General features: G+C 38.5%; 1 protein-coding gene across 1 annotated transcript; it reads left to right on the forward strand.

Moving 5' to 3' along the window:
- Positions 1–338: 338 nt before the first annotated feature.
- On the forward strand, positions 339–26,371 carry LOC109624860 (F-BAR and double SH3 domains protein 1-like). The gene is made up of 21 exons (XM_069531087.1): positions 339–454; positions 1,199–1,296; positions 1,427–1,472; positions 3,753–3,826; positions 5,012–5,156; positions 5,320–5,456; positions 5,970–6,033; positions 6,899–7,027; positions 16,878–17,000; positions 17,761–17,856; positions 18,532–18,648; positions 19,138–19,242; positions 21,053–21,208; positions 21,817–21,945; positions 22,630–22,713; positions 23,489–23,633; positions 24,016–24,116; positions 24,270–24,380; positions 24,550–24,700; positions 24,788–24,843; positions 24,995–26,371. The coding sequence occupies exons 1-21, from the start codon at positions 434–436 to the stop codon at positions 25,043–25,045; spliced, it is 2,139 nt and encodes a 712-aa protein (XP_069387188.1). The 5' UTR covers positions 339–433; the 3' UTR covers positions 25,046–26,371.
- Positions 26,372–26,897: the final 526 nt, after the last annotated feature.

Consider the following 26,897-nt stretch of genomic DNA (forward strand, 5'->3'; position numbering starts at 1 on the left):
ACAAATGCATGGATAGTTTTTGAATGCCCTTTGAAACAACAATGTACATTCTTCTTTAAAAAACTCAAAAAATGTATGACTCACTGAAGATGATCTGGAAGCACATAGAATTACCTATGTGTGCAAAATATGCTATATGAATAAACTATTTTATATGATAATATAAAATAATCTATTTTAAAGTAAATAATTTTATTATATAAAAGACATGATCCAGATGTATTTGTGAAAATACAACTTTAAACATGCCGCCACTAGACTCAGCTGCCCTCCACTGGCCTTCTTCAAAATAACAACACATACACACACACACATACACACACATACCCAGAGAGAGAGAGAGAGAGTTGCTCATGTGTATATGTGACAACATTGAGGAAGTTAGTAGTTCAGCACAGCTAACACAAACCTTGAAAGAATCGGATATAATAACATGCAACCACCACCCAGGAAGGTAAGAAAGGGCTGAGCCTCATGTAGGATATGACTTGAAATTAACATATAGTATCATGCTAAATGCTTCCACATGCTATGTATCTACTGTTTCTCTACCTTCATTTCTGTTCTTCATCTTTAAAATGTATTTTATTTTAAACACTGATACTACGGTAAAAGGATTTTACGTCATATAGTGCCAAACACAACACAAAATGCATTTATTGGAAATATTTTAAGTAATTTGTGTTTGGATAGTAGATATATTTTCTTCACCCTGCATAGATGTGAACGCATCTATCTGCAAGTACTGAAATTCTTGTCATTTTACAGTGTGAAAGTATGTGCAACATGGTCATTTGATTACATTTTGTTGAAAGAGTTGAAATTTATATGATTCCCTTGGGCTAAAATATTTTCTCAGTTTTTTTCTGCAAACCACAGCTTGCTACTGAAACAGTTGTGAAATAGCTGCAATGTTAAAGCTGATAGGTTGACATTTTAAGATTAGTTGTGAATAAGTATTGGCTGTTTTTTGGAACTAGTGTTTACGTGTATGTACTTAGTAGTCTGTTTATTTTGACCTCTCTTTGATTGTCTTTGCTGTATGTCAATTTCTATCTTTCCTGAAAGTTATTGTGTAAGGACACTAACAGCAACTACAAATTGGCCAGTGAAGCTGTTGCTGCAGCCAATTCTCTAGCTTCATTAAAATATAACATCAATGATCCCTGTATATATATAAATGTGTATGTGTGTGTAGGTAAAGGAGAGTCAGCAGGTGAAACTGGTGTTCTCAGAGCAACACAGTAAATTGCAGACCAAACAACATCAGGACACTGAACTGTTGGAGGAGATCAGGTACAGTTCTCTTTCTGTGGAGCTGAATGAAACTCTCCCGTGGGACGAGACAGACAGGAAGAGAGATCGATACCAAAATGAGAATGAAAGCATATTAAATTGCATAACTGTTATTGTTGTGTTCACCTAGGTCTTTCAGTAAGCATCGTGCAGCTATAGAGAAGGAGTATGCCCAGGTGAGCGCAACATAGTACTATTCTAGTTCACCATTAGTCCTGTTTCTGGCATCTTTCGTTCTTTACTGGAAATGTTCATCATTTATTGATTCCAGGTCCTAGATCAGTTTCAGAGTGCTTTTTTTGTATTTGTTGTCTCCTCCTGTAAACAAGGATATCTTGTCTCGTTGTTTACACTAAATGTTTCAACACACTGTCATGCCTTCTCTTTGCCATCCATACTCTAAATTTTGCTTCCTCACGAGATGTTCTAAGTTTCTTCTCTTCAGGAAAGCCCTGAAAAGTATGTGTTTTTGCACCATGGTAAAGAATGTATCACATATGTGTGTTTACCCACACTAATACAGAGAAAACTGCACATTGCTTAAGATAGTAAACCTGGAATATAGGAAGGTGGGGTTTTGATTTGATATGTCAGATAATCTGCACATTGATATTTTTTGCCATTCAAATATCACAGCGAAAATGAGTAAAAAATGCATAACCTGATGCCAATGCTTATATACTGTATCACATATCACCTGAATAGCAGTGCCTGGCCATCTGAACCATTTGTTGAGTGTGAATCCCCTAAACCCTCATTCCCTTCCTTCAACTAGAGGCAAAAAGTAGAAAAACATTTAATTAAAAAAAAAAATATATATTTTAAAAAAAAGCCCATTTTAAAAAGGCTCATCTGACGTTGCCGGTGGCCTCTCTTCTTTTTCCCGGCTCCCGAGGCGACCGTGCTGTTGCTATACAAGTTAGTTTGCTGTTATAGATTGTTTTGTTTGTTATTTTGGCTGTGCTCTTCCTAGGCCGGGCATAACGTATATATACAATATATACATAGAACACTACCTCTCTAATATTTTTCAAAACCCACAGCATGCATAACACTGCACATGGTAAGCATATACAGTTCTCAGCAGGCAGGCAGCAGGGTAGCTTGACAGTGCAAGAGTGTACTTTCTGTTATCCTTGACCAATCAGCTCCAAAAGTTAATCGTCTGGATACCTTCAAAGTATCCACACTTCAGCTTCATCTGTGGCTTAGGAAGTAGAGCAGGCCAGTGGTTTGATCCCAGTCTCCCCCCATTCCAACTGTCCATGGGCAAGATATTGAACTTACCAAAGGCTTCTGAAGGCTGTGCCAACTGTGAGTGATAGATGCGTGATAGAGAAAGTGCTGCAGATGTACTATATTCATGTGTGTGGATGACACACCTAAACTAAAGCACTTTGAGTGGTCATCAAGACTAGAAAAGTGCTATATAAATATGGACAATTTTACAACTTATTATTACCAAGTAATATTCGAAAAAAACAGTGGTCAAAATCTGTCCCTGCAAGTTAATATTATTTTTGCACATACACTCGTGCATGGACACACACACACACACACACACACACACTTAATGACGATTGAGTTCATTCCTTTTAAAATAATTTTACCTTGTACATTCACACATTGTTTTCCTGCCTCAGACAAGATGGTTGTGTTCCAGCTTTCCAAGTTAACCAAATCCACATAAATCTAAATGATCCTCACATTGTCTTATTGGGTGAGCTAGCATTTTGCATTTTAATCCCATCAATGGAGGAATTGTCAACCTGTATGTACCATGTATTTTGCTGTCCCCTGATTGATATGGCTTCTGTTCACTGAAGATAAAATACAACACTCAGTTCACTGCAGGCCAAAAAGCCTCCCCAGTGACCTTCAGTCTGGTAGTTTACTTTTTTTTTTTGCGTTTTGAAGAAAAAAATCTGCTACAGTTCAAAATGCCAGGTCACATTATGAACAAGCACATGTTAAGGACATGGCACAAGGGCATTCTCGGTGAGTCCAAATGCATGTTTGCTTATCTTTGCACCATGGTTTAAAAGGGTTCTATTCATTCTCTTAATGAGTCATGTCTTGGACATGTAAAACAAATCAGAGGCTTGTCTAGGTGGTAAGACAAAGGCTTTTCTGTAGAGGAATTAGTGTCAGTTGACTATGTTGATAAGGATCCCCAAAATAACGTGAAAGTGATCAGATCAGAGGTGACTTTCTACTGCCTCAAAAAAGCAATGTAGGCCTACGAACAATACGCCTGATTACATCTAAGTTTAAGGCCAACACACCAATCGACACTCGTTGGATGGGAGTATATTAGCCTTTGTATGTTGCACTTATTATAACACTGTGTGAGAAATGACAAATAGTAGTTAAAAAGGAAAAGCTGTAGGTGTTGTCAACACAATACATTTCCATTCCTTTTTGGATTGTTGTTCTGTGATAATGTGCATTTTCAGGCTCTTCAAAGATTAGCTGTTCAGTACCAGAAGAGAGACTGGCAAAGAGGAAATACAGATGCTATCACGTCTGGGTAAGCCCACACACATGAAGTACACAGCAATGTCATCAGCTATTTGCTGCTCATTTCTTTTCTTTTTTGAGGTTGATTTTATTTTACACAACCCGTCCAGAGACTGTTGACTCTAGCAGATTGATATCATTTTCTGTAAGTACGGAAAGTTGCTGATACTGTCATTTGTTGTTTTTGCCAAGAACAGTTTGTGTATGATGTGTTCCTGACAGGGAAGATTATGAAGACGTCATTATATGTCAAACTCTTTTAAATAGCTCTCCTATATTGGGGCATATGGAAGATATTGGGCCATATGAGAACTGTAACCAGAATACACTTAACAGAATAACTCTTTTAAATCACGAACTATGCAAGACTACTCTGTAATAGGGTCTCTTAGATGATAACCTTGCAGGTGAATAAATTAGCAAATACACTACCCACACAATTAGCTGTAAGAATGGATGTACACATGAGGTATGTGCAATATGAAATTTGAATGGTAAATGGTTTGTATTTATACAATGTTTTTTTATTCTTAATGACTACTCAAACCACTTAACCACAAATTAAAAAGGTTGTCCATTCCTGCTTCCTGCAAATCAGAACCATCTCAAAAATGAACATTTCCATGGACTACTGTAACTCCCTCTTCTCTGGCATAAGCCATTAGTCACTTGCTGCCGCCAAGTAGTTCAAAATGCAGCATCTTACTGGTTTTAAAAGACAAAATCACATCACCCCACTCATTGCCACTCTCCATTAGCTCCCTGTCCATTTTAGAATTGATTTTATGATTTGAGTGATCACTTTCAGAGCACAAGCTACATCATAGAAATGTTAACCCCTTATGTGCCTGTTCACAGCCTTAGATCCTCAGGTGGAGCTGTACTGGCTGTTCCAAAGTCGAGGCTGAAAGCTAAAGGTGACTGTGCTTTTGCCATCAGGGCCCCTCGGCTTTGGAACGACCTACCTGAGGAGATGAGGCGTGTAAGGATTGTGTGACTTCTTTTAAATCATTTCATAAAACCCACTTTTATAGACTTATAGCTTTCATGTGATGTCATTTTTTATAATGTCATTTTAACATTTGGGCGAGAGAGAGACAGGGCAAAAATGGGCTTCATTGTGCTCTGTTAGCATTTAGAGAGTGTAAAGTACAGCTAAGAAATGATTAGCAGTCATCAATGCTTGTGATTTCAGAAGTGTGTTTGGTGTGTGGCGGTCAGTGGTTGATGCTACAGCTCAGACTGCCGCATCACGACTTGCTGCTGCAGAGGAATTCCGCAGACTGACAGGACAAGCCTCCAGAAGTTTTCGCAATGCAAAGGAAATCCGAGCCAAGCGAGTGAGAGAGCCGCACACAGAGTAAACTTACAGTGATGAAACACTTTAAACAGTTAGAAAGTCATCATTTCAACACACAACACAAATACTGTGTGTGTGTGTGTGTGTGTGTGTGTGTGTGTGTGTGTGTGTGTGTGTGTGTGTGTGTTGCTTGTGTTTTTAAGGGCCTGGAGCAGCTCCAGAGGGTACAGGGTGAAGTGGTGGATGCTCTGCGAGAGCTGCACAGGCTCAAGAAGAGCTACCACCAACTAAGCCACATTGCCAATGTTGCCAGAGAGAAAGCTGCTGATGCACAGACAAGGTCAGTGTGTCTTTGAGAAAATGAGAGAAACATTTTTGATATGATTGCATGAAAAAGACAAGTGGCTTCCTCTAAGACGTTCATACATTATACAATATGCAGGTCAGGTTGTTGAAAAAAAAAGAGTTTAAAGCCCGCGTGAAATGAAAAATACATGTTCCTATTATTATAGCATTTCTCCATGTTGATTGTTTATTTATCATATGACTGAATGGCTTCCATCTTATGCCTCAGGAGAGACAAGGCTAGGATGGGGGATTAATTCATTCTGTGTCAAATGTTTAACACCCTCCTCTTGACTATAAATTATATCAGATTTTGCAAACTGAAATAGTGCACCCATGTAGTCAAGCACTGACACAATCAACAGTGTGTAAAATGCTGTGTAAGGGAAGAATAGGATTAGTCAGAGTTTACATTTAGAACAGAGATTTGACATAATGTGTTAGATAATGTGTGGCTTTATTCTGTATGTTTTATATCTTATCAGAATGTTTTATCATTGCCTTCCAGAGCCAGAAAGAGTGAACATGGAATTTTCCACTTTAAAACAGGACAATATAAAATGACTGCTAAGGTATGGAGGTATAAGATACTGTCATAATAATGTAACAACCTAACAGAAATGACACACGCCAATATAAGTAGTCACTAATATTTGTAATGTGACGTTGCGAAAGGGTGTGGTATCTCAACCTCACCTGATATGAATGTTACTGATATGGTCATTTTAAATCATTTTTACTTTTTATCTATAAAGGTCCAGTGTGTAAGATTCAGGTGAAAGGATCTATTGGCAGAAATTGAAAATAAAATAATCCTAGTGATGTTTTCATGAGTATGTTTCATCCAAATTGTACAAATTGTTGTTTTCTTTACCTTAGAGGGGACCCTTTATATTTAAACTCTTTATATTCACATCTAGAGCGGGTCCTCTCTATGGAGGCCACCATGTTTTTTACAGTAGCCCAGACTGGACAAACTACACTTTTATGGCAAATGAAGGCTACCACAGGTTCTCTGTCATGTTTGGAAGGGAAGGGTGAGGTGAGGGGTTCTCAGCTGCAACATGACACTCCACCACTAGATATCATTAAATTCTACACACTGTAACTTTAACGTTACCAAACCTAGAGAAGCAGAACTATAACTACAACATGACAAAACACTTTCACAAACTGACTCATCTTAACTCACCTACTGCCAACTTCAGCTACACAACGTTTGACCGTTAACTTTTTTCAAGTTTTTCAGATGTGGGAATTGGGCACTGAATTCTACACACTGAATGTTTAAGCTAACAGAAACCTGAGTGAATATACATGATCCTGAGAAAGTTTATATCAGTTTTTTTGTTTAAAGTGGTCTGTACTCTATGAATGATGATGGTGTCAATGATGTTTATTGCTTGTACTGAAAAAAAAATGGGTGTCTGTTTCCAGCTCAGTGCTAGGTTGAAGGAGTGTGATGACCGCTTGACTGAAGTTCGTAATGACTATCTACTGGCCCTAGCAGCAGTGAACGCTCACCACCAAAACTACTTTAAGAATGATTTACCACTCATTATGGAGGTACACACACACAGACACATATACACATAGTGGAGAAAATCTAAATATGCTGAATGAGTTATATGAGCACAGTCCATAACCTTCCCTAATATAGCTGTCCCATTTCTGGTGACTGATTGACTGGTGGGGATTCTCAGAGTTATCCGGGGTGTGTATCTTGGCCTGGTTTAGGTTGTGGACAACTGGGCATGCACATATCGTCAGTAGTGTACCATTGTGTCTTGGGTGTTTCTGCCTTTCCCTTGGAACACTATACACCCTCCAAAAAGGCAGACAGCTGCAGGGTAATCAGCCCTCAGGTTGTGTTTCATGTCTATTTGTCCCTGAAATCCACCAAATTGTTGAGAATGGCAGACCACTGAAAGGCTGATATGGGTTCGGTTCTCAAGTGGACTATTTTGATGTACTTGGAGCCCAGCATGGTTCCTTCCGCTTGAGCCAAATCCACAGACTGTTCTCGATCGTACCGAGAATATCTCTCCACCCAGACACATATTCCAAAGATAAGACACACCAGTAGTACTGACAGCCCCAGTATATAAGCCATTAAGTGATCACTCTGAATTTCTGATCTCCACTAAGTAGTTTAGACATGTGTTTCAGCAGAGATTGAAAAGACAACTTATAAATCTACCTACGAGATGGACAAGCATTGAAAATCCACTGCCAGGTGCAGATGAGAGCTGGCCTCGGCTCCTCAGCTTTGGTTTTGCCTTTCAGCGGTATGTATTGTCTATGGTCCCCCAACAGATCTGATGGCACAGTCTTCAGTAGCCTGGGTTGGAGTGCCACCTAAAACCACTCACTAACTTAACTTTAGCGGCCCTTCACCCCTGTGGTTGCTGGCCTTGGCATCTTAGGGGGGCCAGTGGCGCTTGGCCAGAGTGTAAAAAGACTGCAGACAGCGTCTGGCTGTTCGGCCAGCTCAGGGCATGCAAATAGTGTAGGGGAGTAGGGGGATAAGATGAGCCACTATTTATATTGATGATTTTAATGCAAAAAATATATTTGTTTCAAACAGCAGTTACTATTTATACCTCATGTTGTTGTGTACCCATGGAAATGGGTGGACACAGTAGCTCAGTCCATAGAGACTTGGCTTGGGAACCGGAGGGTGGCCAGTTCAAGTCCAGCATGGACCAAGGTGGACTAGTAGTTGGAGAGGTGCCAGTTCACCTCCTGGGCACTGCCGAGGTGCCCTTGAGCAAGGCACCGAACCCCCCAATTGCTTTGCCTGTGTGTATTGGGTTTCGTGTGGCTGTGTTCACACGGATGGGTTAAATGTAGAGGTCAAATTTCCCCATGTTGCATGTAGTGCTGTGTGTGCATGATTATGGGACAATAAAGACAAATCTTCCTCCTTCCTTAAAAAAAAATTTAAACAAGTTATTTGTTTCAGAACAAAGACCCATCAAAAAGAATTAGACCTTTGGCACAACCTACCCCAAGGTGGTAAACTGAGCCTTCCGTGGGTAAATGGTGCCACCATTAATAACTGATATAAAGATGGCATAAAATCAAACAATTTTGAGATGTTAAACATTTTATAGAAGGATTAAACTGTAATCTTTGTGTGTTAGCTACAGAAAGAATGAATGTTTACATTTATTTTTGTGTATTCACAGTATATTTGTATGACTTAAACTTAACATTAGTCAACAAGGTGTTCATTACATTATCATTGTAAGAGTTGTAACAGTGATCAAACAACATGAACTTGTGATTGTGACACATAAAGAGTTTGTGTATGTGTATGTATGCTTGTCTATGTATTTGTGTGTGCATGTGTGTGCATGTGTGTGTATGTGTGCGGTAAACGATGACAATTTTTACCCCCACATCACTGGCTCATTTTACCCCCCAACCACCATTTTGTCACACAGTAGCTCAGATCAACAGTTATGCAGTTTATCATCTTGTTTTGTAGCTCACATTGAATTAAATTAAAATGTAATATGTCAAAAACATTTCTATTTCAACTAATGAATTGACTTTGCATGAAAAAAAATCTGTGTTTTTGCTCAGGTTTGCTTAACACTCTCCATGTGCTTGAGTCAAAGATGGAATTTGTAATGTATGCTTACTTACATATGCTTACGTTTTAATGGTTTCCTAGATAGGCTCATCTTACCCACTGGCTCGACTTACCCCATTCTTCCCTACATTTGTAAATAGTTTGTAGCACTGGCTCATCGCGGACATGATTAGAGCACTGGTGATAGGTCTGGGGTTCTGAGACTGTTCTTACAGAAGTCCCTGTACATATGGAATATTCGGTTGGAGAGAAAGTCTTGATACGATAGAGAACTCTAGTTTACATTGTACCCATTGCTTTTTGAGGGAAGAGACTCTCTCCACTAAGAGAGTGCTCAGAGGGTGGTGTCGATCATTGCAAACCAGATTGATCACGCACACCTGGGGCTGATACACTAGTGTGTACCAGTACTACTGGTGTGTTTTAGATAATTATCTACGTCATCTGTCAGGTGGGGGTCATTCCCTTTGCAAATGGAATATGTATATCTGGGTGGAGAGATAGTCACTCAGAGAACAATGGTTACAATGTGATCTGATGGCCTGTTGCAAAGCCTGCCTGTGGATTCCTTGCTCTTTCAGAAGTCTGATGGTAAAAAAAAAGCCACAAATCCGCTGCATCCAACTTCAACCAGATAGAAGGCACCCTGATGAAGGCATAAGCTGGTACGCGTTGGTATATTTTAAAGCATCAAGTCCATTTAAATATAGGCCTTTTACATTTTTCAAACCATGTTGTGTGTCTGGACCTGGATTCTTCATGCCATTATTGTTTGGTTACAAGTTTTCCAAGATATTTTTTTTCAACCAGACTTTGGTATTCCAGCCATGCTGCTGAGCTTCTGCTGCAAACTCTCTGTAGCGCAGCTTCTTATGTTCATAGGCCTCCTTAACAGAGTTTACCTTTGGAACTGAGTTCTATGATGTAAGCAGTCTTCAGTGAAGGAGACCAGAGTACCAAGTCTGGCCTGAGGTTGGTGGGAGCAATTTCAGGTGAAAAGATTATTTAATGGCCGATGTCATCTTGTAACTTCTAGTTGCAGGCCAGAAATAGGTGTCCTGTTTTTGGCTTGGCACACTGTAAAACAGTACATCTTAATAAATTAAGTAAGTTACAATAACTTAATTATTGAAAAAAGTTGAGGCCACTCATCAATAATTTAACGTAACTCAAAAGTAAATTATTGAAGTAATAACTCAGTTATTTTAAGTGCACTTAAATCTGGTGACATAATTCCATTTGTTTCATCAACTCATTTTTAAGTTGATTTTATACTATAACAAAAAAATCCAATTCCCACGGGCTGCTATTCTCCTATGGCTTAGGATTTTGAATTGTATTTTTGTTTCAGTTTATAAATCATCATATTGTGGATAAGTATGTGTCCAGATAATCTTTAATCATCTTCCAAAGTGAGGGATTAAGTGAGAATGTTAATTACATTAATCTATACAAGCAAGTATTTTTAACAACTACATTGACAGAAAATGAATTGCCAATTTAAATGATACTTGATTAATTGTGTAGCATATGTACACAAGTATAAATGACAATTGTTCTATATATTCAGCTTCTCAACTATGAGAATTTATGGTTTTATTTCCCCTGTCTAGCAATTCATGTAATATTTTGGAGTGTTGAAGGATGGGGTGATAACTGTGGGGTCAAAGAATGAAGAATTTTTGACTAATTATTATTGTGCTTTTGTTGAGGTGAAGCTGAGGTGAAGCACTGATATACGGCTCATTTACACCACTATCACAGCCAGTGTGGCCTGAGAGTAAACAGTGTTTAGAAAATCAAACTAGCATTTCCAGACTTAATCAACTTGCTACTGGCGGAACACGACTTCACGTCAGTTTGCTCACCGCCGGTAACCTGCCGTTCACCTGCAGTTCACCTGTTGTGGCATACGTCAGCACCAGGTCAGCACTTGGCACCGGAGTGATGGAGGGGCTCGGCACAAAGTGTTTTCTGCTGGACCAACTTTACCGCTGTATGAGAACACTGCGACGATAAGGCTTTGTCTTCCATGCAAGGTAACGTTGTTCTTTCATTGCTGCTTTCCATGCAGTGGTTTTTGAAATATAGAAGAACAATGTCTGACCGCAGACACTTGCTTATGAGTTCGGGAGTTCACTTGAAGCGCGCCCAATTCCCGCCTCTTGAGAAAGTTAACGGTAAATCATTGTGTAGCTAAAGTTGGCAGTAGGTGAGTTAAGATGAGTCCATTTGTGAAAGTGTTTTGTCACGCTGTAATTATAATTCTGCTTCTCTAGGTTCGGTAACGGTAAAGGTACAGTTTGTAGAATTTAATGATATCTAGTGGTGGAGTGTCACGTTGCAGCTGAGAACCCCTCACTTCACCCTCCTCTTCCAAACATGACAGAGAACCTGTGGCAGCCTTCAGTCGTCATAAAAACTCAAAAGATGTTTAGTTTGTCCAGTCTGGGGTACTGAAAAAAACATTGCGGCCTCAGTAAAGAGGACCCCCCCTCCCATGTAAATATAAAGTATTTAAATATAAAGGGCCTTTTCTGGGGTAAAGAAAACTACAGTTGAAAACATCATGAGGATTATTCTACATTAAATGTCTGCCAATAGTTCTCTTTCACCTAAATCTTACACACTGGACCTTTAAGGTAACCACTGTAAGACTATTTTAAAAGTGCAGAATAAGGGAGAGACTTATCACTCGACTTAAAGCATTGAAAGAGAGAATGGCGGGTGGAAGCATGTTAGCTTGACATGGTGCTTTCATGCTCCACCCTGTTAACGGTCATTGTGGAGAAGTGTCAGGTGTGTGGAGACTCAAACCAAAAAGTTATTGCAGAGACTTCGAGCTCTATTGTCTAAATGTCAGTTGTTTTAAGGAGAGCAAACCATGTGGCAATGTAAATTGTGTTTTTTCTAGTGCCCTACAAATACACATATTGAGACATTACAGACTATCATAATAATGATTAGGTAAAAAAAATTTGTGTATTACACAAATGTTGAATGTGAACAGGAGGCCCCAACATCCATCTATGCATAACCTGTGTACAACACCACCACAGCTCGAACGGCAGCCCTGGCCTGCCTACCACTCTACTTGAAAGGAAGATTCATCAAAGGTCTTTAAAACCTGCATGGTGTTTTTGCATTTTTTTCCATTTCCACAGCTTTTTTACCAAAAAATGAAAATTCACTCATTATCTACTGACCACTATGCTGATGGAGGGGTGAGTGAAGTGTTTGAGTCCGGAAAAACACTTTAGGAGTTTCAGGGGTAAACAGTGTTGCAGCCAAATCCAATACAATTGAAGTAAATGGTGATCAATTCTTCAAATGTAAAAACGACATAAAAAGACAAAACATGCCTCCCTACTGCTCCTGTGGTTTCACCAAAGTGTCTGTAAGTCGAGACGGCGTCATTTACATAATTTTTTTAGTCTAAATCTCCTCTGATATATTATTCACGTTTGTACGCACTCACCGCACACACTGCAGACACTGCACACACTGCACACAAGCCAACAGCTTATGGGTACGCGAGGGGTGTACGTTAGCATCACTACTACCAGTAGAGGAAATTTAGGTTACAAAACATGGTGTAAATTATGCTGTTTTGACTCCAATTTGAATGTCCAGGCTTACAGAAACTCGGATGACACCTAAGGAGCATTATAGAGACATTTTATGTTTTTTTTCTCTTTGAGTTACTTCAATTGTATTGGATTTGGCTGCAACATTGTTTACCCCTAAAACTGAAGTGTTTTGTGGACTAAACACTTCACCCACCCCTCCACGGGTACAATGGTGAGTAGATAATGAGTGAATTTTAATGTAACAATAATTTTGTTATCTTAATCTATTTCCAAAGATTGTTTGTATTTGTTCTGTCATAACATATGTCCTAACCAGGCAGTGCATTATGCAGGAGGAATGACTACATACACTAACTCATAGTGTCATATCATATGTGAGTCATTTTTTTATAGCTATTATTCAGGTTGGGTTCAGGTAACACAATTGTCTTTTATTTGCTTAAAAATCAAATTTCATTAGTACAGAGACTAATTTAACAGACTATCTGCTTCCAAGTTGTGGACCTAAATTTGTAAAGTAAGTATTTTTGCACGCCCCTAATTCACAAATGTCAAAGATGTTACTTCTTGAAACCTTATCTGTAACTGATTACTTAATCAGCTATTTTGAGCAAAACATTGTATACCCAGAACTCTGCCCTCACTTTATGAACAACTCAAAGGTAATGATCCACCTAAATAATCATGTTCTCAAGGAAGATGTTGATACACCTCATAGCAGAACAAATGCATGGAATTAACCTTTTTCACAGCAATCATATTATATAGTTTGTAAAAGTACACTCAACCACACTGAAAATGTATTCCCTATTCAGGATGAGTTGGAGGCAACCCAAGAAGGAGCAGTGGCTCTGGTGGCAGTGATGGAAAAGTGGAAGTGCCTGCAGGAGTTCCCTTTGAGACTCACCATGTGTCGATCGTCCTCGAAGATCAGGTTGTAATGTCTCAAAGATCTTGGACTGATTCAGTAGTGATTTTGTTTGGACTGATCTATGCTCTACGTGTGAGCTACCCTGAGATGCTAAGTGGCTTATTTGAGTTCATCCAGGTTGTCTTGTTAAATCTTGATGATGGGAGAAAGCATCTCAAATCTAAGTAAGAGGCCTAACTTAGGCCTACTTAGACTTTGGGTGAACTATCCCTTTAAACTGTTAACTTAAAATATGCCCACCTTTATGTTCTACAGTTGATCTGTATGGGCATAATAATATGCTTAGTCTGCTGTAGCCTTTAAGATTGCATATATGAATTCATTGATAGATGTTTCTTTGAATTTCAGCAGCTTGTTACATTGAGAATTTATTGTAGTGTGAGGTTTTTTGTGTTTTTATTTTATTTTATGCAAGTTGATGTTAAGTTGTCTATTGGTTAAGTTTTTTTGAACTTGATTAAAGGAACACTAGTTGAGGAGAAAGATTTCGGTTTTAGGAACGTGAACATTATATGTGAGCATTGAAATATACTCTGTACAATTAATACGTGTTCAGCATTCAACTAAATAAATTGGTCAAGTTGAGTCACATGTGGGTTTTTTTATTTGGAGTTAATAGAGCTTAAAAAGTTTAAGTTTCTTCAAATGAACTGAGTAGCCATAGCTAAGCAATGTTATAACTTGCTTCAGTGGAAGACAACTAAGTCAATTTAACTTAAGTGGTAACATTTGTATAAAGATGGTTCATTTAAAGGTCCAGTGTGTAAGATTTAGGTCAAAGGGATCTATTGTCAGAAATTTAATGTAGAATAATCCTCATGATGTTTTCATAGTTCGTTTCATCTAAATTGTATGAATTGTATTTTTCTTCACCCCAGAAAAGGCCCTTTATATTTAAATACTTTATATTTACATCATTATTTTTTACATTAGTCCAGACTGGACATAAACACCTCTTGAGTTTTTATGACAACTGAAGGCTGTTTCTTTCTCATGTTTAGGAGGAGAGGGTGAGGTGAAGGGTGTTCAGCTGCAACATGAAATATCAACACTAGACATCACTAAATTCCACACACTGTACCTTTAAATCAAATCATGTTTTAACATTAAAATGTTTAAGTTAATAAACTTAAATGGTTCAAGGCAATCACTTTCTGTTACAGTTTGAGTTGAACAAACTTGGTTTTACAGTGTAGAATGGATGTTTGAGTGCTTTCCTTCTCGGACAAATGCTGTTGCCTTCAGGGGGTTGGTTGCTCTCACTGGCAAGGAGTTGGTCACACGCCATTTGTTCTCCAGGTGTATCTGCCTTGCATGAGGCTGGTCTTATAGCCTGTCATGATGTGGTTCACTGTTGCCGCAGTTGGGCAGAGGGTACAGGTCAGATTCCTCGCCATACCACTGACGGAGATTCTTTGGAGGTGGAAGAATATCCCAGAATATGTCGCTCTGGTGATAAAGTTTATCTTACTCTCTTCAATTTCCCATAGCTCCCTCCAGCCTATCTTTTTCTTCTTTTAATTTTTTTTGCAAGTCTTGTTACCTCCTGTTGACACACCTCCTAAACCACCAAAGTCCTACACTCTGATGTTATGGCCATTCCCCAAGTTGGTTCACTTGCTGCCAGGCCAAAGCCTTCAATTCCCTGCTGGACCCACAATCTCTTTATGCCTCAGGCCTGATGAAGCTTGCTGCACTGCTCCAGGTGGTGCCCACTTCTGCCCAGTTATTAGAGGCAGTGCAGCAAGTGATGATATTGTCTCTGCAGTCCTTCATTGTTATCTGAAGTCTTACTTTAGAACACCTGTATTCCTCATTTTGTTAAGTGAGAGATGGTTCCAGGAACCTGTTGCTATAAAGGCTGATGTTATTGACATTGTGAGAGATTGAGCCATTTTTTCATGTATGAAGTGATGGTTTGCTCCATCTTCTCCACAGTTGTTGATGAGATTTCATGGCTGTAGAGGTTACCTTGCAGCATCCACGATCAGGTTGCTCAAAGATCTGGGGATACATGGACAAAACACTTGATGACGCTAAGGTGCACAACAGACGTTATGAGCCTAACATCTACTGATAACATCTACTGGTAGTTGGTAACCTAATTGTGCAGAAGACCTTCAAACATACAAGGGATATTCACCATCTAGTCCTGTATTCAAAAAAGATGGAGATTGGCCACATTATCCAAGGGACAAGTCCAAACTATAGGCACCAGGGCTTCAGTTTCCCAGGCAATAGGGTCTTGTTGATGATGAGATGATTCAATCAATCAATCAATCAACATTTATTTGTATAGCCAATATTCACAAATCGCAATTTGTTTCATAGGGCTTTAACAAGGTGTGACATCCTCTGCCCTTAACCCTCAGCAAGAATAAGGAAAAACTACAAAAAACAGGGAAAAAAAATTATGTAGAAACATGTGAGGGATCCCTCTCCCAGGACAGACAGAAGAGCATTAAATGCCACGTGGAGAACATCAGAAAAATAGGAGTGTTTACATCATTGGTGAGAGTAAACAGTTCGTGGCTTGCTTGTTTTGATTTTCATGTGGGTGCATGTGATGTTCTCCTCAAGCTTTTCAAGTAGCTGCTTGTTGCATGCCGCAATAGAAGCAACAAAAGTTACGAAACAAACAATGTTAATTATATTTACCAAAATAATTCAGTAATGATTGGAAAAATCATCACTGGCATGGCATATTGAAAACTTGCTCTGTCTATTAAAGTAAAGCTGGTCCTGCATATTTACCTAATCTTGTAGAGAGGAGACTTCTGAAAATCTTAAATTAAGATAAATGTAAAAGTATTAAAATATGTTTTATTAAATTACTAAATATGAATTGACAGACAGAAACAGAAATAGAAAAAGACAGAAAACACAAGGCTAAACAGTATCTTTTCCAGTAAAGGATACATTGGTAGATTTTTGCATTGGGTATATTGAATTGGCATATTGAATATATCATGTATAATGGTTCTGTATAAACATTGTTAACACCTCTGTGACACTAAAGCAGACATTATGTCATAATAAAAGTTGACTTTGTGGTAGAACAGGTGTATTGGATTGCAGCATACTTTATAGACTGCTATTTGTATTGTAGCCTACGTCATGACTATCATGACAAAGCGTGGAAGAGGGTGTTTTGAGAATATTAGGGACCCACAGGTAAACACTTTGCTCTTGGATGTTCATCTGAGAATTTGAGTGGAATAAAAATGGCTAAATAGTGCACCGCAGCTTTTTGTATGAATTAAACTGCCTCTTTTTCTTTATTAATCTCATCAGCAAATGGATGGGGACGTTTATGATGACTTGAGGAGCCATTTTATCCTGCTGTGTGGGACAGAAATTGATTCCTGTTTGTCCACACACAAACTGTACAACAAGATATGGGACAGTGTTGGTAAAGTACGTGTGTGCATACAACTGAGTGTTTTTATGTTCAGAATATAGTATATTGATTTGTTTATGTATGAGTACTTTTTGGACAGCACTCTCTTTTGTATTCATTATAAATACAACTGACTTTTCAGTTACTCAACCACCCGCCCATTTAGAGGTGTTAGAATTAGCAACAGGCCTTCAGATGTATTGTCTGCCCAAGACTTTTGGTTTCTGTCTAAGTTACATTGATCCCTCAGTGACTTCTGAGAAACCAGACATAAGACATGTCTCACCTTCTCTCTACAGGGCATATGTGTGGGGGCAGAAGGGGAGGGTGACAGAGAGATAAAAAGGATTAGAGAGTGTGTGTGTGTGTGGTGGTGGTGGTGGTGGGGGGTTAGAAGAAGAAAAGTCACAGAGAGAATTTCAGCACATTAGCTAAATGTTTGAACTAGCAAGTGAGTGCAGTCTAAGAGAAACACTTCCAGTTGTGAGTGGTTAAAAGGCATTTTGCATCTCTGTATTGCTGAATCATGGCCAGGAAGAGAAAAATGCTCCATTGTTGTTCACTTACACTTGTTTTCGTAAAAACACACTATGGCTGTTTTGATGGTCTGAGTTGCCCACACATATTGAAAAAGTCATAAAGACATGTTGTACTTTCCTGACAGATTTTGCAGAACTCCCACTGATGTGACAATGGAGCTGTTTTCTCAGAGGGTTGATGGAGAAATAAATGTTTCTAATATTTCCAGCTAACAGTGATTTGCTGTTGTGTTGTCAGGTGACCAGAGAGAAAAATATTCAGCAGTTTCTACAAGAATCTGTTGCCTTCAGTAAAACAACCGGATTTCCCTTTCAACCTGCTACACATGACATGGTGTGATTAGATCACTTGTATTATATTTCCTTTATATTTTAAAATGATAAAATTGATGTGTGTGTACTATATTGTGATGTGTTATCTTCTTACACCTTTTTCACACAGTTGAACTTGAATTCCATTTATTGCAAACCAAAAGACTCTTCGTTTCCCTCTATTTATCTTTACTTATGAATGTTTATCCAAGTACACATACTTTAGCAGATGACCAACACAACAGACTTGGTCTCCAACCCCAGATGCCTATATATATGTATATATGTGTTTGTAAAAGAATATCACATCCAATATAGAACAGTAATACTCACCCTTTTGAAACAATTGCAACAGTGATGTTATCTAAGCCAAAGATAATTAATCAGTCTTAGCTTTACGTTAAATGAAACTACCTAGTTTTTTCCATTCTGCTTTTTTAACATGAGAGAAATCGGTTGAAGTTCAAAAAAGGTGTAGCTATTGACATGTGAGACCTTAGGTTAGCTACTTGTTACAACATTTGTACCAAAAAATACTTTTAAAAGTGATGCAGACAAAACCTGCCATTTCAAAATTGTCAATGACATCAGCCCTCATTTCTCATTTCTCTTATCATTAAAGAATTCAACATGACATGTTGCACGAACACTGCAGATGTCTAAAAGTTGAATAATGTCATGTCTGTCTTCTATGCAGGTGTCTTCTCTACAGGAGGTCTGTGCCTCAGCAGCTGAGGGTTGTCTGGTTAAGGAAGCCAAGAAGTGGGCTACTAAAGCTGCCAAAGACTATAAAATCATCACCCACGGAGAGAGGGTGAGGCTTTGATTTCAGAGTTAAGAGGCTAGGTCCTCCTTTTTTAAGCAATGCCTGGTGATCACAATGCTGGAGTTTGAGTTCAGTTTTTACTTCACCACTTCCTGTTTATGTCAGAATGTAGAGTGGCAACCTTTACAGGACACACTTAACATATAGCCACTTCCTCACTTGAGAGGCTTGACATATTTTTAGCAGTGGCCCTCAGTTTCTGTTATTCAAAATATTTATTATCTCAAAATATCTTTCCAAATTAGCACCACTGTGTTGTTGTTGTTTCTATTTTTGCAGTCAGTGCTGTGTTGTGCTATAAAACTATAAGATTTGAAGTTAAAAGTAATTTTGTGCATGTTTTCATTTATAGTAGCAGTGAAAGTGGGTGTGAATTTGAGTCAGAAATTAGACATGCTATATACTGTAAATGGTTGATATGTTTAAAATTCTACTCTGACAACAAATGTATTTTACATATCTTCCTCTTCCTGTCAGGCTCTACAAATGTTAGAGAGTCGGTTGAAGCTCTTGTCCGGGGAGACGGGGCTCAGTGTACAGCAGAAGATAGCAGAGGTGCAGGACAGTGTCAGGAAAGCCAAGGTAAGGATCTCTCAACAAATCAGTGCTGCTGATGGTCAGTCTAACTGTGACAGACAGACTGAGACTATGATGGGTCAATGTGTGTGTGTGTGTGTGTGTGTGTGTGTGTGTTTGTTTGTTTGTTTGAGAGAAAGTGAATCAGACAGAGAATAGGGCAAAGTGCTGCACACAATTAAGTAACGGTACAGAACACTAGGACAGAGATCTATTATGTTGTGTATCAATACTATGGATATATCACGACTCAAGACATTTGAGATTATTACTTCAAATAATGAAAACCTGAGTTAATGATTATCAATAAATTAAAACATGTTGGAGCCCTTAAGAGCAAAAATCACATCAGTTAAAATATAAATGCAGTTCTTATACATTGTCAATGAATTCATATAAATAATGTAATTTATGTATGTGTTGTATGTCTTGGTTTATTATGCATTTGCGGTTAAATATTTGTTGAGCATATTTATGCACAAAACACAAGTAATATCATATCAGCCCAGTGGATCTATGTGTCACCAATTATGTCTGTTCTCACCTGATAAAAACGCAACCGTCAAAATTTACAAAAGGGCCTCATCAAGGTTTTGTTCTTGTAAATGTGGAAAAAAGGAGGCACAACTAAAAACTATATGTCTAGGTTCACACAATATGCATTTTTATATCTACGCATAATACAATCTAATAGTGTACAAATAGCATATAAATCTTTTGGTATGAAAGGTCAAAGGTGACACATTTTTATACAAGGGGTTCGACTTGGCAGGTCCAGCGTGAGCCTAGATGAGAGGTAGACTGCTGGATCAAGACATTCATGGACTTAAACAAAGAAAGGACAGGCTCATACGATGAGAACAGTACTGGAAAAGTGTATGGGACGGGAAAGAATCACATGACACCAACATTCAATGGCTAGTGGATCTGATGTATAAGAAAGAGTTTGTAGTATAAACAGCTGGATGGCACCAGATCCTGAAAATGATCACAAATGAGCACTCACTGACTGAAGAAACTACACTCCATGAATGCAGCAAAAGGACAAGCTGTTAATGGATAGGACCCAATGTTGGACAGTCTTATGACAGATTATGAAGGACAACCACAACATTTAAGCTCCTGTCAGGCATCACAGCAGCTAAGACAAGTAGGCATATGGCTTAATACGTAAGCAGGGTCCAGAAAGGAATTGGTAGAAACATCAGAGCCCACCACCAACTACTGCTTGACAGAGCAGTCACCTGAGACCAGATCAGACAGACCCATCTTTGCACCACCTGGACTGACTACAAGAAAGCCTGATTCTATATGTGTGATATGAACTATATGCAACATCAACAAGACACTAAGAACTCAATGGGAATGTAGAATACAAACTCTCTGGCAAGCTCTGCATTTTTTGTGGAGTGTCTTGTGATTTCTGAGAGCACATTTATCCATTTCAATGTGGAAATAACCATATCCTGAGTTTATATCACACTGAAAAACATACCATTTCTGTGGGCTCAGAAATACGACTCCATGTGATTGTACATGCTAAAACTTCAAGTTGGTTGGATGAAATCTGAAAAAAAAAAAGTTTTTTCAACTAAAGGGTGGCTCAGGAGATAGAGCGGGTCATTCGCTAACCAGATCAAAAGTTTAATCCCCATCTCCCTGCAAGCTCAAATGTGATGCAGTAGACTGCTCAGTTTTGCTGCGTGATGAGGTGTTAGAAAACACTTTGATAGATAAATTATCTTGATTTAAGACACAGAACCTGCTGTCTGTCTGTGTGTGTCTAAGTTGGTCACTTGTGTTTTTCTTGTCTCAGCTCAGCAGAGTGAAAGCAGAGGCTCGCCTGGCGCTGTTGTCAGACAGTGTCGCAGGAATTGAACTGTGGCTTCACGATGCCATGACCCAGGCCGAGGAGGAGCTGGAGAGAGAGAGACGGCTCAGTGAACAGAGGAAGTCTACTGAGGACTTTTCAGTACACAAAAACACACACTCACACACTCACAAACACACACAGGTGTTAAATGGTGACTCATTGAACTCAGGTCGAGCTAATCAGAGCCGGGGACCTTTGTCACATCGGAGCAAAATAGTTCTATTGTCTCCATTCTAAATGAATATCCACAGCTACACATTCAAAGTGTATGTTACTCTTCCATTTCAAGTTGTACAGACGTTTGAGCAGTTTCACTTATTCCACAAAGGAGCTGAAATAGGAAGAAGGAATATTGGGAATAGGATGATCAGTAGATTATCAGTAGTTATTATCTCCCACTGCCTGGGAATTGGTTTCTTTCTGGTCTGAGATGGCTTTAAGATGGTTTTATCTTTTGATGCAATTTATTTACCATAATCAAAAAAAGATTTTGATAGATATATCCTTCAAACCTTGTACAGAAATTACTTGAGTCAAAAAACACAAATGAACAAAGATGAAAAAAGTTTGTTGGAAAACAATTATATTTATTAAATATCTAGTTTCCATATAAGGTGGTTTGTGGACCCTCTTCATTTTTAAAATGAAAAAAGTAACAATTCTATTAAATGTTTTAGATTATAAGTCTGCTTTTGTGTGTTTTCCAGGAGGATGAGTTTGAGCTGACTGACTTTGAGGACTATGATGATGAGAATGCAGACATTTTTGCAGATCCAGTGTCAGCATCTGGAGCATGTGTTTATCCTGCAGCCTGCAGAGTTGTCTATAGCTATCAGGTAGTTCACGCTAAAATATACATATAAATATTTTCTTCATCAAGTTACATGAATCATTTATTATTTCTTTTCTCTCTGTTGTTTGTGAACAGAATTGCATTAGTCAATATGACCTGGTAATATCCTTGCTAACACCTGACATACACGTTGCCAGGCTGTGATAATCCAAAACTATTTACAATTTCTTCTTTTCTTTACTCATAAACAAGCATGCGTAAACCTAAGGAGCTGGAATGATGTTATTTAAAAAGGTGTCACACATAATTGGGTGATAATTTATTCCTGATGCTTTACTAACAGCCAAACCTGATCAGGGCAATTTTGACCAATCACAATAAGTTATAAAACATAAAAGTGTCATGGTCAACGGGAAGTTAATATGAGGGCTTAATGTTATCTAGATAATTATTTTAGAGATGCCGAAATGTCATGTTTATCCTCACAGATTTTGATCATGTTATCTAAAATCTTTGGAACCTGCTGGTAAATTCACAAAGGATGCAGAATGCTGTATTTCCTGTCTGCTTGGTTGCATAAAACCATCTAGTGTCACAAAAAGCCACTGTGAATTTACTCAGCATATTCAAATTTGCAGTGTGTGTAGAGAACTGCATCATGACAATACCCATTTCATTTCATTGAAGAATTCATAGAATTGACTTTAAAGCATGTTGTGTCCTTCAGGCTGGCCAGTCAGACGAGCTGTCAATCATGGAAGGGGAGGAGCTTCAAGTGATTGAAGATGGAGACATGGAGGACTGGTTGAAGGTAATAGTTCTTTGTTAGCATATCATGACAGCAGTGCCAGCAGTGACTGGGCTTCTCCCAGTAAATTATTTTGTTAGCTTTAATCATCCTTTGAGAAACAAATGCGCTGATTAATTCCACCAAAACACTGAATAAAGAAATTCCATCCATCCATCCAGCTACAACACTTATCCTTCAAGGGTTGTAAGAAGCAGACCCAGCTGACATTGGTCCAGAGGCCGCGCACACGCAGAACAGGTCACCAGTCTATCACAGGCTGACATTTAGGCACTGTTCAGAGATGGTTTTAACATCTGTCTGGGGAGTGTTCAGCTCTAAGTTCATATGTTCACACCTGTCATGACCCATAAGTCATGACAGGTGAACAGATGTACATGAATAAAGCATTTTCATGTTAAATGAGAGTTTCTCTAAAGCTGTGCAGTGGATAGGACATCCCTGTGGAACTGCGAGCCGAGCTATCAGAAAAATTCAATTTAAATTGGATGAAATGTCCATTTTGACTTATCTGGCACACAAACATAATGCTGATTGATAACTCTGCACAAATAGAGGATATAACATAGAAATATAACATTGGCAGGTGAGAAAATGAAATCATGAAATTCATTGATTTTTTTCAGGTTTTTAAAGTGACTGGAACATTTAATAATAATGCACAACTTCTCAACTTATATAACATAGATCTGCTGTACTTTATTATCTGCTGAACAGTGTATAATGTTAGTTTTCCAGTGTTTCATTCATATTGCTACTTGATCATGTCTCTGTGCAGGTGTGTAACTCATGTGGTCAGGTGGGTTATGTTCCTGAGCGTTATGTGCAGTTCCTGTGTCTACAAGCAGAGGACGCTGCTCAGCTGGACTGTTCCTTCAGCTCCACCTCGTCCACTGGAAATAAAGAGAAGGCAGGGAGCAGAGGTTAGCACTTATTGTGTGTTATTAATACTAGCACTACACATATCAGTATTTAGATATGTATTGTGTTATGCACATTTTGTTCAATATAATGCAGTTGTAATGGGGGCACACGTCATCAGAGACCAAGAACGTTTAGGTACAAAGGGCATCCAGACAATGAAACATAAAACAAACTTGAAAATAAAGTATTTTCTGTTCACGGAGAGCAGTAATTCTACTTGTTTCTAAAGCTGGTGTATCTGAACTTGCACAGATCTTTGACTTTTTGCTCATAAAGGGATCCAACTCATTTCCCAGAGTTCTCTCCATTTTAATAACATCCTTTGAGTGTGATCTCTCTCTAGAGCTCATCATGCTCATAATATAGTCTGATCTGTTTCAGGTACAGCCAGAGCTCTCTACTCCTACCAAGGCCAAAGTGCAGAAGAGCTTTCCTTCCAGGAGGGGGCATTAATCAGACTGATAAGCTGTCGACATGGAGAGGTGTGTGTTGTAACAGATAATAGTCCATATGCTGGATCTGACAGACAATTACAGTCAACAACTCCAGCTGCTGATAAGGGCCATGTGGCTGAAAGTTCAAAGCTTTTATTTAAAGTGTGTCCTTCCACGTTATCCACATAAACTAATTGTCAGGTGGATGATGGATTTTGGGAGGGAGAGCTGAGTGGACGGATTGGTCTCTTCCCATCGTTGGTGGTAGAGCTCATACATGATGAAGGGGAGGAGGAGGAGCAACAAGAGGAGGTGAGAATGGTTTCCTGGGTGCTCGTTCGAAACCATTACTTTTCATTGAAGGATTCAGATGTCACATAAGACTGAGAGCTTGATCCTGTTTGTCCTCTGCCCAACTCATCATATTGTTAGCTGGTTGTCTGTTTGACTTTGATGCCACTGTCTTTATTTTTTTCTCCAGCCTCTCCCAACCCCGACCATGCCTCCCTTATCTTCTACAGTAGGAATCCCCTCAACTCCTGGCTGTAGTTCCAGACTCAGTGCTACCCCCCCTAGCTGTGTGGAAGACAAACAGCAGCCCTTACCTCTGAGGGTTGCAAACATTACAATAGGTGAGTAGCATTAAACTCTACTGTAGTTAATGTAGTTAGTTGTTTAGGTTGTAATGGTCGTTGATTTGTCGTTATGTCTTTTCTCAGAAACTGGGGGCAGCAACCAAACATCTTCAGATCTCTCCAGTAGTCGACTAAGACCTGTATGTACTGTTAAAAGAATCCAATAAGTCTGTTGTGAAAGAAACATAGAGGAGAAGGCTTGAATCCTGGCAAAATTAGAAGATTGTTTTTTTGTATGGCTACCAATCAGCATTTGATAAAATGTTTCTCTCATCCCCTGTACTGTTTTAGTGTCGAGCACCTCCCCCTCCTCCGACACTGAAGCCTTCACCTCATCCCTGAGACAGGAGCTCCGGTGGAAAAGTCCAAACAATCAAATCTTCTAATCACTATTTCAAGATCCTGCTGGGAAAGGTCACAAGGTCAAGCAAAGAACTGAAGGAGACGCAGATGGGAGTAAGGAAAAGAAATCCAACTCCACTGTGTTTTTAAAAAAAAAACTTTATTTATAACAGAAGATACACAAGGTACTTTGTGCTGTTGGCTGTTTGGCTATGGTTATAGTTATAGAGTTATAGATTACTGTCCAAAACAGAATGACATGTCCTGAAAAAAGATGTTTTCAATACAAAAGGAACATTTAAACATCAGTTACTTACAGAAAGAATAGACAAAATAGATTTTATTGAAAATAAAAATAGAAATCTATGTGGAGAAACCTTGTTAAAGAGGATACTCATATTTTGTGAGCATTTTGCAGTCAGGGGATTGAAATAACATTAATATTTTTATTTAGTTCTAATGATTATATTGTAAACTATCACTTCACAGTGCTTGTTGTTTACTGTGACTCATGACTGGACAGATGTGACAGAAGAAATCAGGAGCTCAGATGATCATGTGAGGATATCAGTTCTGGATCGTGTCAGGGGAATAAAACAACTATTATTTTTTTATATTTACGTGGGTGTGTCCAGGTGTTGCTGCTGCCATGAATTGTCGGACAGCATTTTTCTCTTTTCTTTCATAAACAATGTTCTGGTGTTTCCCATGGTAAAGGAGGTTGAGTAAGTTAGGAAGCATTGGAGCTCTTTTCCTTATAATTTAGAGGTTTCAAACAGCACTTGTTATTAAGTACTAAATTATAGATAAATAAGTAACAATGTGGTAGAATTATGATTATGAAACATGTGGAAAAGTTGTCTGCTATCATGGGTTATTCAACATCAACCAGATGACAGCTACTCACCAACTTCATTGTTTTATTAACAGTAACAATATCTCAAACATAAATTTCATAACCAAAACACAGCTAACCTAGACTCAGCTTTGCTAATCACCCACCTTGGTGCAGCATATTTTTTACATATAGCCTATAATTATATAAATATAAGAAAAGCAGGAAGTTATTACTATGTACCTTTAGTATTTGGCTACTGAGCTATTACTTTGTAAGATATCAGCATATGACTTTAATAAGAAAATACATATTTCCTACAGCAGTACAGCTTAGATCCTAACAACTAAAATTATAAAACAACTTAAAATAGTTTTAGATTTATAGATTAGAGGGTAATGTAAATAAATAATGAATTTGTGTGAAAAATTGTATTATCACATATCTGTAAAGTAATAAAATAAAAGTCTACACTATTCTTTGATTATGAATTAGAAATAATGAAATTAGTGTGCATAATAACAAGTTTGTCTACCAGTATGATCCTGTTGTGATATAGTGACTTCATCTCTCTCAGCAGTGTAAGAATGTGTGTGTGAATAGGTCAATGTGAAGAGTAATGTGAGAGGTTATTAGGAAAAAAATAAAAAAGTAACTACTTGACAAACCAAAAGACAAAAGATAGTTCAATATTAATGTTTGTGTGGTGTAAAACACAGTGGTGCACTAGTGAACTCGTACGTGATGTTATTTCCTGGACAGCTCTGGTTTAAATCTGGGTGACTTGCCTTGCACCCAGGTGGGAGGAGAGGGATAGCACAGGCTGTGGCTTCCTAATATCAACAAGTCTGTTTATTCATGTTTTGCTTTTCTTTCCATGTCTTTTAACATGTTTTCCATGCCTTTTTGGTTTGATAATATCAGAATGAGCAGGTGCTCAGTCCTTAAGGGTGCTTGGTGCTATGACTACACTTTTCTACAAAGATAGACTCTTGTGTTATGATGCCACACACTAGG

Source organism: Paralichthys olivaceus, chromosome 9 (genome assembly GCF_024713975.1).
Source record: "Paralichthys olivaceus isolate ysfri-2021 chromosome 9, ASM2471397v2, whole genome shotgun sequence".
In the NCBI taxonomy this organism is placed as follows: Eukaryota; Metazoa; Chordata; class Actinopteri; order Pleuronectiformes; family Paralichthyidae; genus Paralichthys; species Paralichthys olivaceus.